General features: G+C 42.6%; 1 protein-coding gene across 1 annotated transcript in view; it reads right to left on the bottom strand.

Moving 5' to 3' along the window:
- The window catches only part of LOC138974433 (phospholipid-transporting ATPase ABCA3-like), a 34,734-nt gene extending 22,210 nt beyond the window's left edge, over positions 1-12,524 (bottom strand). Inside the window, exons 1-3 of the mRNA XM_070347147.1 lie at positions 12,135-12,524; positions 4,700-5,014; positions 58-156 (exon numbers count right to left, since the gene is read on the bottom strand). Of these exons, the coding sequence (XP_070203248.1) occupies positions 58-156; positions 4,700-5,014; positions 12,135-12,524 (804 nt within the window). The remainder of the gene's footprint in view (positions 1-57; positions 157-4,699; positions 5,015-12,134) is intronic.
- Between the last annotated feature and the right edge of the window lie 492 nt (positions 12,525-13,016).

Raw genomic sequence — 13,016 nt, 5'->3', positions numbered from 1 at the left:
CAAAGACTGGGGGGGGGGGGGGGGGGGGGGGGTGGAGGGAAAGAAAAGGCTGACCACCTTGGACCCATGAACCAGGGCGATGGCCACGGACAGCAACCTCTCCTGAACCCTGGACAGCTGGTGGGCCCTGTCCTCACGCATGGAGGTTAGTCCAACCTGAAAAAGTATTTTTTTAAAAATACCCCAGTGGCATGCAGGCTGCTTCAACCCTTACTATTGTGCCTCTCAATTTTTTTAATTTTTTTTAATTGGCTGGGAGCATCCTTCTTCATTGTTTTTCACCACACAAAAATAGTTCTACTGTTATGTTTTTCTCTCCACATTTTATATCAATGTTTCTTCTTTCTGAAACATCGGTTGTTTTTCTTGTACATTGCAATCAGGACGTATGTATATTCAAAGTGTAAAGTTAGATTGGATTATATTAAAAAAATATATATATATACAAAAAATGAAGAAGGTATAGCTTCACGCACACACAGAAAACAAAGAAAACAAAGACAACAAAGGCAAAACAGAAGGGTTTTCAGCAACGTGAATGCAACTGAGCTATAAAAGCACACCATGCTGGGACTCTGAAATGTGATGAAAACAAGCCAAATTTTAGTCATGACAGCTGATTACCAACACCTACAACTGTGGGAAATGTGAAGAATTTTGCTCCCAAAATAAGTGAAAAATATCAACGTAAAGTTTTTACTGACATGACCCCGCTGTGACCCCAAAATGTGATGAGGGAAAACCAAACCAGAGACATGTTGGCAGATTATTAAACCATTACAAAATGTCAAAGGTTCAAAGCTCTAACTACAAAAAACGCCGGGTATAACGTCAATGTTAAATTATTATTAATCAAACATGACCCCCGGGGCCACTGTGACCCCAAAACTTGACGAGGGTCAATCAAACCTAAGTCAAGTCGGGAGATTATCAAACGCTAGAAGTGTGCAAGGTTTCATATCTCTAGCTTCAAAAACATCCGAGATAACCTCAACGTTAAGTTTTAATGAAACGAACATGACCCCGCTGTGACCCCAAAACTTGACAAGGGTCAACCAAACAGGGGTCACCTCGTGAGATCATCAAACCCTAAAAGTGTGCAAAGTTTCAGAGGTCTAGCTTGAAAAACATCCGGCATAACCCGGTCGGACTTACAGACGGACACATATGAATCCTAAGACTCATCAATTACTCAGGTGAGTCAACAATCATCATGTTATTGCAAAACAAGAAGAACAAATGCTCATACGACTCACCTTCGCCATTCGTAAAGTAAATCAGAAAAAATTGCTGTTTCATAGTTTTTCTTATCTTACATAGATGGGAGAGACCACCAGTGCCAATGCGATAAAGGACCTTCAGTGCACATTGTTTAGACTATCTAATTGCTGACAGGTGAGTGAAAGAATATTTTCACATAGGTCTATTCAAACTTACACAACCACCAACCTCATAAAATCCCATCACCATCACTGTTATACTCAACATCCACCAACCTCATAAAATCCCATCACCATCACTGTTATACTCAACATCCACCAACCTCATAAAATCCCATCACCATCACTGTTATACTCAACATCCACCAACCTCATAAAATCCCATCACCATCACTGTTATACTCAACATCCACCAACATCATAAAATCCCATCACCATCACTGTTATACTCAACATCCACCAACATCATAAAATCCCATCACCATCACTGTTATACTCAACATCCACCAACATCATACAATCCCATCACTATCACTGTTATACTCAACATCCACCAACCTCATAAAATCCCATCACCATCACTGTTATACTCAACATCCACCAACCTCATAAAATCCCATCACCATCACTGTTATACTCAACATCCACCAACCTCATAAAATCCCATCACCATCACTGTTATACTCAACATCCACCAACCTCATAAAATCCCATCACCATCACTGTTATACTCAACATCCACCAACCTCATAAAATCCCATCACCATCACTGTTATACTCAACATCCACCACATTTATAAAATCCCATCACCATCACTGTTATACTCAACATCCACCACATTTATAAAATCCCATCACCATCACTGTTATACTCAACATCCACCAAATTTTTAAAACAAGAGTTTGTTTTTTTAACAAGAATCATAGTAAATAAATAATTACTTATTTTCTTGACCAAATTCAGTTTTGGCTAGCCCAGAAAAAACATTTATACTCAGACACTTCCATGACCTCATTCTTGACACTATGACATCATAACATGATATGACATCATCACCAATAGTCAAGCCAAGACTTATTTTCTTGATAGCTCAGTGGATATTTCAGGGGTGAAAATCTTTAGCAAACATTTTCATGCTGTGACTCTCAAATTTGATAAAAACAAACCAAATTTTGGTCATGTCTGCTGATAATGAACTTCTACAATTGTGTGACATTTGGAGGATTTTGTTTCCAAAATAAGAGAAATAACTGAAAAATATCAACGTAAAGTTTTCACGAACATGACCCCGCTGTGACCCCAACATGTGATGGGGGGTAAACCAAACTAGGGTCATGTTGGCAGCTTATTAAACCCTTGAAGGGTTCCAAGTTTCAAAGCTCTAGCTTCAAAAACGCCAGAAATAATGCCAATGTCAAGTTATTATTAATCGACTATGACCCCTTGTGACCCCAAAATTTGACGAGGGTCAACCAAGCTAAGGTCAAGTCAGAAGATTCTCAAACCTTAGAAGTGTGCAAAGTTTCAAAGCTCTAGCTTTAAAAACATCCGCAATAACCTCAACGTTAAGTTCTTATGAAACGAACACGACCCCGCTGTGACCCCCAAATTGAACGAGGGTCAACCAAACTGGGGTCACTTCGTGAGATCATCAAACCCTAAAAGTATGCAAAGTTTCAGAGGTCTACCTAAACAAACTTCTGAGATAACCTCAACGTTAAGTTTGTTGTCCACGCAGGACGGCCGGTCGTACCACCGGACACGTATGAATCCCAATACTCACCAATTACTCAGGTGAGTCAAAAAAAGGATGAAATTGACAAAATAAACATCACACAGCTATTCATGGGTGTTCTAAGTACCTAGAAATGCTGAAAACCCAAATCACACCACGGAACAATTGTTGACCAAAATTCCGCGCCACCTCTTACATTTAGTCAATTTGTCAAACTCACAGAATGATACGTATACTGAACGCACTGCATTTCGACCCAGACTGCACACGCTCACATGTTAGCGTGGAAATCATGTTCGCTTGAAGTGACACGCCAGTATAGCGCAGTAGCGCATCACAGAAAGCGTGCTTTTTTTTCGAAGCTTGTGTTTAATCCAAATATAACATATCTCTATGTTTTTAGAATCAGTAAATACCAAAAAATACGATAAAATCATTTTTGGATCGATTACTAGAATTTTAATTCTAATTAATGACCAAACTCATGTTTAATTATCAAGCATCCAAGTTAAAATGCAATCCTATAGTCCGGGCTTTGTCGAAGATTTCTTGACCAAATTTGGAATCAATTTGATTAAACAATGAGGGCGTGTCAGTGCTCCCTCAAATCTAACATAAAAGCCGGATATGACTTGATCAAAAACATTTGTCGGAAATGTCTGAGGATGTCATGTGGAAGAATGTACATGTAAAGTTTCATGAAGATCAGTTCAGTATAGTTTCCTCAGAATCGCTACACACACACACACACATATCCACCACCATCCTCGCCTCGAATCGATTCCCAGTTCATGTAAAATGAAGGGTTGCGGCAACCTGCATGCAACTTATAAGCTACAACAAAATTTGATTGAAGAAGAATAGAAAAGACAACAACAAGCAAAGCAAATGCTTTATACGACAACGCTTCGATATATATCATCACAGTGCCCCCCCCCCCCCCCCCAATACCAGACTCCCACCCTGTTAAGGTCAGGACTGTTTTCTGAAACTTGTTCTTCACCTCTGTAAATGTACCCCCCTTTTTTTTCTAAAGCTCCCTCCTTATTGAGACCTGACTTTTCTAAAGCTCCCTCCTTATTGAGACCTGACTTTTCTAAAGCTCCCTCCTTATTGAGACCTGACTTTTCTAAAGCTCCCTCCTTATTGAGACCTGACTTTTCTAAAGCTCCCTCCTTATTGAGACCTGACTTTTCTAAAGCTCCCTCCTTATTGAGACCTGACTTTTCTAAAGCTCCCTCCTTATTGAGACCTGACTTTTCTCAGAATGTGAAGATCTGTACGGTAGGGGTCCCTTGTACCAGAACATAATTATTTTGCAGTTCTACCCTCAAACAGTAATTGCCAAGAGGACATTGAGTTGTCTTACTATAATTGCCCCAAACTTAAAAAGCTAAACAAAACAGCTAAACACTATTTTAGTGTCATCAAACCAAAAGGACAGGCGCAGTGGCGTGGTGGTAAAGAGTGGAGATTTTTCCGATCTCCCAGGTCAACTTATGTGCAGACCTGCTAGTGATTTAACCCCCTTCGTGTGTACACGCAAGCATACCAAGTGCGCACGGAAAAGATCCTGTAATCCATGTCGATATCCAGCATGCCTACCCAACGAAACCGGAGTAAAGCTGACTATGCTCTCAGAGTATAGTGTGGGGAACCCAAATGGGCAAACGAGCTAACGTACACGTCACCAGAAATTCTGGAACGCTGAAGAAAAAGATCAAACCAAAATACGAAAGGCACCTCCTTCAGCATAGTGTCCACCTCTGCCTTGACGCTGGCTCCAGGGCAACCTTTGAGTCTGGCGAAGAAGCTGAGATTATCCTCTACGGTCAGCGCCCTGAAGAGAGCGCCGTGCTGCTGACACACCCCCAAGCTCTGCCCGATGGCCGCCATGTCCGTGCGGATGTCCAGCCCGTGGATGTAGGCCGTGCCGGCGGTGGGCGGGATGAAGCCGGTCAGCATGGAGACGATGGATGTCTTGCCCGCCCCGTTGTGTCCTAGCAACACCGTGATCTGACCCTCGTACATCTTCAGCGACAGGTCCCTCACCGCGACCTGGTGTAAACAACACTTTATTCGTACATCTTCAGCGACACGTCCCTCACTGAAACCAGTTACAAACTACACTTTATTCGTACATCTTCAGCGACACGTCCCTCACTGAAACCAGTTACAAACTACACTTTATTCGTACATCTTCAGCGACACGTCCCTCACTGAAACCAGTTACAAACTACACTTTATTCGTACATCTTCAGCGACAGGTCCCTCACTGAAACCAGTTACAAACTACACTTTATTCGTACATCTTCAGCGACACGTCCCTCACTGAAACCAGTTACAAACTACACTTTATTCGTACATCTTCAGCGACACGTCCCTCACTGAAACCAGTTACAAACTACACTTTATTCGTACATCTTCAGCGACACGTCCCTCACTGAAACCAGTTACAAACTACACTTTATTCGTACATCTTCAGCGACACGTCCCTCACTGAAACCAGTTACAAACTACACTTTATTCGTACATCTTCAGCGACACGTCCCTCACTGAAACCAGTTACAAACTACACTTTATTCGTACATCTTCAGCGACGGGTCCCTTACCACAACCAGTTACATTATTATTATTATTATTATGAACATTTGTGCGCCTAATCTAAATATAGCCCTAGGCGCTTACAAAATATAAAATACATAGTGAACATTATACGAAACACAAATCGACAAGGACCAAGACACTCGGACTCATACACTCGCAGACAGGCGCACAGCGAGAACGCGACGCACTCACTCATACCAACTACAGGCACATGCATTCTAGACGGAAAAACAGTCGTAAATAAATAAATAAATTATTGGATACATAAAGTTAGTTGAGAGAAGAAGAATAGAGCTGGAAAGGGAAGAAGAAGGAGAGAGAAGGAGACAGATTAAGGACTAGCAGGAGAGGGGGATGGGTGGTCATTGACGGACTAGTGAGGGAAGAGGTGTGTTTTGAGTGAGGTTTTGAATGATTGCATAGATGTGGAGTGCCTGAGTGAATGCGGGAGTTGGTTCCAGATGGATGGGGCCTGGTAAGAGAAGGTGCGCTGGCCATATGTTTTGGTGCGTGCTGATGGTATCCTAAAAAGGCGGGTGTCTGCGGAGGATCTTAGGGAGCGAGAGGGGGAGTAGACATCAAGAAGGTCAGAAAGATAGCTAGGGGACGATAGATCAAAGTTTCTGAAGCAGAGTGTGGAGATCTTGAACTGAATCCTCTGTTGAACAGGCAGCCAGTGTAGGGTTTGAAGAAGAGGGGTGATGTGGTCGTGCTTGGAAGAGCGAAAGATGAGGCGGGCGGCATGATTCTGAACACGCTGAAGCTTTTCGATGATGTAGTTGGGAGAGCCAGATAGAATGGAATTGCAATAATCGAGTCGGGATAGGACAAAGGCGCAGAGCAGAGTTTTAGTGGCATCCTCAGTGAGGAGATGACGGATGGAGGAGATGCGGCGGATTTCAAAGAAGCAAGTGCGACAGACATTGGCAACATGCTGATGGAAGAACAGGGACTGGTCAAGAGTGACACCTAGGTTGCGGACAGCAGGAGAAAGAGCAATAGAAGAACCATTCAGATCGACAGACGAGGGAAGAGAAGGATGAATGAGATGTTTTTTAGGAGAGACAAGAATCATTTCGGTTTTCTCCTCATTAAGCTTCAGCTTATTCAGGTCCATCCACGCCTTGAGGTCGGTGATGCAAGACTGGGTGGAGGCAATGAGGCGAGGGAGGTCAGAGATAGGTCCAGAGAGATAGAGTTGGTTGTCGTCGGAGAAGCTGTGGTGAGAGAGAAAGTGGTGAGCAGCAATTGAAGGGATGGGTTGGGTGTAAAGGACGAACAGAATAGGCCCCAGGACGGAGCCCTGGGGCACACTTTATTTCCCCCCTCTGCTTCTTTACCTCTGTAAACTTGTAGGGGTAGTTATTTTTCGATAATGACCCAGCAACCAAACAAACAACGACCCAGCAACAGCCTGAATCCTCGATAGTGCAATGGGTTGAGAAGTTGTTCTGTTTCGGTACTACTTTTTGCGACTGAAAAGTTCCGAACGCTCTAATGTTCGAAGTATACATCTCTGGAGCAAACATACCGCATTTAAATTAACAACTACAGGCCTCAACACATGAATCTCCACATAAAATCCATGAGTTCGGTTGTTTTCTGAATCTAGATCTGCCGTGCTCAAACGTTCATCACAATTTCACAAGGCAAGTAACTCATACTTTGTCTAGCGACAAGAGTAGTTCCCCTTCTTTTCACTCAGTTTCTTCGACAACAGACTGCAATCCGACGGTCAGTTTTCAACAATATTTCATTTAATAAACAGATCACACGCAACCAAATGCACACATCTCATCAATTTAAACAACATAAAGCGGTTTCATACACTATTTTCCCCAGAAAACTGAACTTAATACAGTTTTTAACGTTGGAACACGGGTGCAAAAGTTCGTCTGCTAGTCCCATTTGACGAAAGAATATTATCCTAAGCGATACCAAAACATATACAGAACACACAATATCTGCCTTTGCCGCCACAGCAGAATAACAGCATATCTGTGTACTTGATTTTAGTCCAAAATAGGAAAACTGACAAGAAGTGTTAACAGAATGGAATGATTTGCACGGAACTATACAACCGCGCATTAATCGATCGCCTGCGCAGGTTGACTGGTTGAGTGAATAGGATTCGATCAAACTTTCGCCAAAAACCTCCTCTTTTCTTTGAATAACTGAAGAAAGGAGGAATAAAGAGGTTACACACCTCGTCTCAGTGATTATTAAAAATAATGGTCGAAGTTAGCGGATCATGTAAAGCTCGCATTTTTCATGATCCGCTAACTTCGACCATTATTTTTAATAATCACTGAGACTCGGCATGTAACCTCTACTTATTCGTACATCATCAGCGACAGGTCCATCACCACAACCAGTTACATACAACACTTTATTCGTACATCTTCAGCGACAGGTCCCTCACTGCAACCTGGTGAAAACAACACTTTATTCGTACATCTTCAGCGACGGGTCCCTCACTGCAACCTGGTGAAAACAACACTTTATTCGTACATCTTCAGCGACAAGTCCCTCACTGCAACCTGGTGAAAACAACACTTTATTCGTACATCTTCAGAGACACGTCCCTCACTGCAACCTGGTGAAAACAACACTTTATTCGTACATCTTCAACGACAGGTCCATCACTGCAACCTGGTGAAAACAACACTTTATTCGTACATCTTCAACGACAGGTCCATCACTGCAACCTGGTGAAAACAACACTTTATTCGTACATCTTCAGAGACACGTCCCTCACTGCAACCTGGTGAAAACAACACTTTATTCGTACATCTTCAGAGACACATCCCTCACTGCAACCTGGTGAAAACAACACTTTATTGGTACATCTTCAGAGACACGTCCCTCACTGCAACCTGGTGAAAACAACACTTTATTCGTACATCTTCAGAGACACGTCCCTCACTGCAACCTGGTGAAAACAACACTTTATTCGTACATCTTCAACGACAGGTCCATCACTGCAACCTGGTGAAAACAACACTTTATTCGTACATCTTCAACGACAGGTCCATCACTGCAACCTGGTGAAAACAACACTTTATTCGTACATCTTCAACGACAGGTCCATCACTGCAACCTGGTGAAAACAACACTTTATTCGTACATCTTCAACGACAGGTCCATCACTGCAACCTGGTGAAAACAACACTTTATTGGTACATCTTCAACGACAGGTCCATCACTGCAACCTGGTGAAAACAACACTTTATTCGTACATCTTCAGAGACACGTCCCTCACTGCAACCTGGTGAAAACAACACTTTATTCGTACATCTTCAACGACAGGTCCATCACTGCAACCTGGTGAAAACAACACTTTATTCGTACATCTTCAGAGACACGTCCCTCACTGCAACCTGGTGAAAACAACACTTTATTCGTACATCTTCAACGACAGGTCCATCACTGCAACCTGGTGAAAACAACACTTTATTCGTACATCTTCAGCGACGGGTCCCTCACTGCAACCTGGTACAAACAACACTGTATTCGTACATCTTCAGCGACAGGTCCCTCACTGCAACCTGGTGAAAACAACACTTTATTCGTACATCTTCAGCGACAGGTCCCTCACTGCAACCTGGTGAAAACAACACTTTATTCGTACATCTTCAGCGACGGGTCCCTCACTGCAACCTGGTACAAACAACACTTTATTCGTACATCTTCAGCGACGGGTCCCTCACTGCAACCTGGTGAAAACAACACTTAATTTTGTTAAATAGTTCAGAAATAACAAACAAACAAAATTGATCCTTGCCCCCGTGTTTCAGACGCACCCCATCGCTTGTGACAAGCCTGTGAATTGTTTGCTTTAATTTATTTTAAAATTAAAACCATATTAATTGTTTCACAATGACCAACTATTAACATTGTTCAACACTAATTTACATATCAACAATACCATTAACAAAGTGAATATCTGTACAGTGGCCCCCCCCTTTCAAGATTCCCTCCCTTGAAAGGCCACGTTGGCTCAGATTTGCTGTTCATTACCTCTGTAAATCTACCTCCAATTACCTCTGTAAATCTACCTCCAATTACCTCTGTAGATCTACCTCTAATTACCTCTGTAGATCTACATCCAATTACCTCTGTAGATCTACCTCCAATTACCTCTGTAGATCTACCTCCAATTACCTCTGTAGATCTACCTCCAATTACCTCTGTAGATCTACCTCCAATTACCTCTGTAGATCTACCTCCAATTACCTCTGTAGATCTACCTCCAATTACCTCTGTAGATCTACCTCCAATTACCTCTGTAGATCTACCTCCAATTACCTCTGTAGATCTACCTCCAATTACCTGTGTAGATCTACCTCCAATTACCTGTGTAGATCTACCTCCAATTACCTCTGTAGATCTACCTCCAATTACCTCTGTAGATCTACCTCCAATTACCTGTGTAGATCTACCTCCAATTACCTCTGTAGATCTACCTCCAATTACCTGTGTAGATCTACCTCCAATTACCTGTGTAGATCTACCTCCAATTACCTCTGTAGATCTACCTCCAATTACCTCTGTAGATCTACCTCCAATTACCTCTGTAGATCTACCTCCAATTACCTCTGTAGATCTACCTCCAATTACCTCTGTAGATGTACCTCCAATTACCTGTGTAGATCTACCTCCAATTACCTCTGTAGATCTACCTCCAATTACCTGTGTAGATCTACCTCCAATTACCTGTGTAGATCTACCTCCAATTACCTCTGTAGATCTACCTCTAATTACCTCTGTAGATCTACCTCCAATTACCTCTGTAGATCTACCTCCAATTACCTCTGTAGATCTACCTCCAATTACCTCTGTAGATCTACCTCCAATTACCTCTGTAGATCTACCTCCAATTACCTCTGTAGATCTACCTCCAAATACCTCTTTAGATGTACCTCCAATTACCTCTGTAGATCTACCTCCAATTACCTCTGTAGATCTACCTCCAATTACCTGTGTAGATCTACCTCCAATTACCTCTGTAGATCTACCTCCAATTACCTGTGTAGATCTACCTCCAATTACCTGTGTAGATCTACCTCCAATTACCTCTGTAGATCTACCTCCAATTACCTCTGTAGATCTACCTCCAATTACCTGTGTAGATCTACCTCCAATTACCTCTGTAGATCTACCTCCAATTACCTGTGTAGATCTACCTCCAATTACCTGTGTAGATCTACCTCCAATTACCTCTGTAGATCTACCTCCAATTACCTCTGTAGATCTACCTCCAATTACCTCTGTAGATCTACCTCCAATTACCTCTGTAGATCTACCTCCAATTACCTCTGTAGATCTACCTCCAATTACCTCTGTAGATCTACCTCCAATTACCTCTGTAGATCTACCTCCAATTACCTGTGTAGATCTACCTCCAATTACCTGTGTAGATCTACCTCCAATTACCTCTGTAGATCTACCTCCAATTACCTCTGTAGATCTCCCTCCAATTACCCCTGTAGATCTACCTCCAATTACCTCTGTAGATCTACCTCTAATTACCTCTGTAGATCTACCTCCAATTACCTCTTTAGATCTACCTCCAATTACCTCTGTAGATCTACCTCCAATTACCTCTGTAGATCTACCCCCAATTACCTCTGTAGATCTACCTCCAATTACCTGTGTAGATCTACCTCCAATTACCTGTGTAGATCTACCTCCAATTACCTCTGTAGATCTACCTCCAATTACCTCTGTAGATCTACCTCCAATTACCTCTGTAGATCTACCTCTAAATACCTCTGTAGATCTACCTCTAATTATCTGTGTAGATCTACCTCCAATTACCTCTGTAAATCTACCTCCAATTACCTCTGTAGATCTACCTCTAATTACCTCTGTAGATCTACCTCCAATTACCTCTGTAGATCTACCTCCAATTACCTCTGTAGATCTACCTCCAATTACCCCCGTAGATCTACCTCCAATTACATCTGTAGATCTACCTCTAATTATCTCTGTAGATCTACCTCCAATTACCTCTTTAGATCTACCTCCAATTACCTCTGTAGATCTACCTCCAATTACTTCTGTAGATCTACCTCCAATTACCTCTGTAGATCTACCTCCAATTACCTGTGTAGATCTACCTCTAATTGTCTCTGTAGATCTACCTCCAATTACCTCTGTAGATCTACCTCCAATTACCTGTGTAGATCTACCTCCAATTACCTGTGTAGATCTACCTCCAATTACCTGTGTAGATCTACCTCCAATTACCTCTGTAGATCTACCTCCAATTACCTCTGTAGATCTACCTCCAATTACCTCTGTAGATCTACCTCCAATTACCTCTGTAGATCTACCTCCAATTACCTGTGTAGATCTACCTCCAATTACCTGTGTAGATCTACCTCCAATTACCTCTGTAGATCTACCTCCAATTACCTCTGTAGATCTACCTTCAATTACCTCTGTAGATCTACCTCCAATTACCTCTGTAGATCTATTATCTACCTCCAATTACCTCTGTAGATCTACCTCCAATTAGGGGGTTCCCACTATATATCCAAATGTCAAGCAGAGACTGATTGTTCACCTGCTGGCCGAACTCCTTGCGTAGGTGGACGATGTTGACCCCCACTGCCAGCCCCACGGGGTCAGACTCAAAGTACTTGCGTTCAACGTCCTCCATGCCGGGGTGCCGGGCGCCGCTCGAGTCCGCGTGTCCGCACCAGTGGGCTCTGGTCAGAAAGAAGTAGAAGGGCTTGGGCAGGCCGAAGTGTCCGGGCGTGACGTTGTCCAGATACCAGGTCACCAGGAGGTGGATGCCCGTGTCGACCAGCAGCATGAGCCACACGTCCAGCATGGACAGCGTGTCCACGTAGTCCAGCGGTTCGTTCAGCTTGGACCAGGTCAGTGGGACGTTGGCCGTGTCGTACTCCCATATGATCTGCATCGTCGTCGTCGTCGTCGTCGTCGTCGTCATCGTCATCATCATCATCATCATCATCATCATCATCATCATCATCATCATCATCATCATCATCATCATCATCATCGCTAGCTCCACCCTTTTGCCAAAAACCTCTTCAGTAGTGTAGTGGAAGTTTGAACCGACATGTTGTCCTTCATATATATATATATATGTAACAAACTATGCTAGTAATAAAAAAACATTCCACATAATTATATATATATAATATGTACACGCAGTACTGTTCAAAACTTCTTACAATAAAGTGTTGTTCACAATTGGAATACGTCACTTTACACTGCAGGTGTCAGATCACTTCCCTTGTGTAAAGATTCCAAGGTTACGGGAAAGTCTCAGGCTTTGGGAAACACGAATACACGCATGCAGGAAAAATACAAGAAATCCCCTAGGACAAGTATAGCATTATACCAAATACCAAAGAATACTTCATACCTGCACGCCGAAGCCTAGCGCGTGGTTGAAGACTAGGCAGTTCGCCACCTT

This window comes from Littorina saxatilis, linkage group LG8, assembly GCF_037325665.1.
Source record: "Littorina saxatilis isolate snail1 linkage group LG8, US_GU_Lsax_2.0, whole genome shotgun sequence".
In the NCBI taxonomy this organism is placed as follows: Eukaryota; Metazoa; Mollusca; class Gastropoda; order Littorinimorpha; family Littorinidae; genus Littorina; species Littorina saxatilis.
This window is presented reverse-complemented; position numbering and strand designations above follow the sequence as displayed.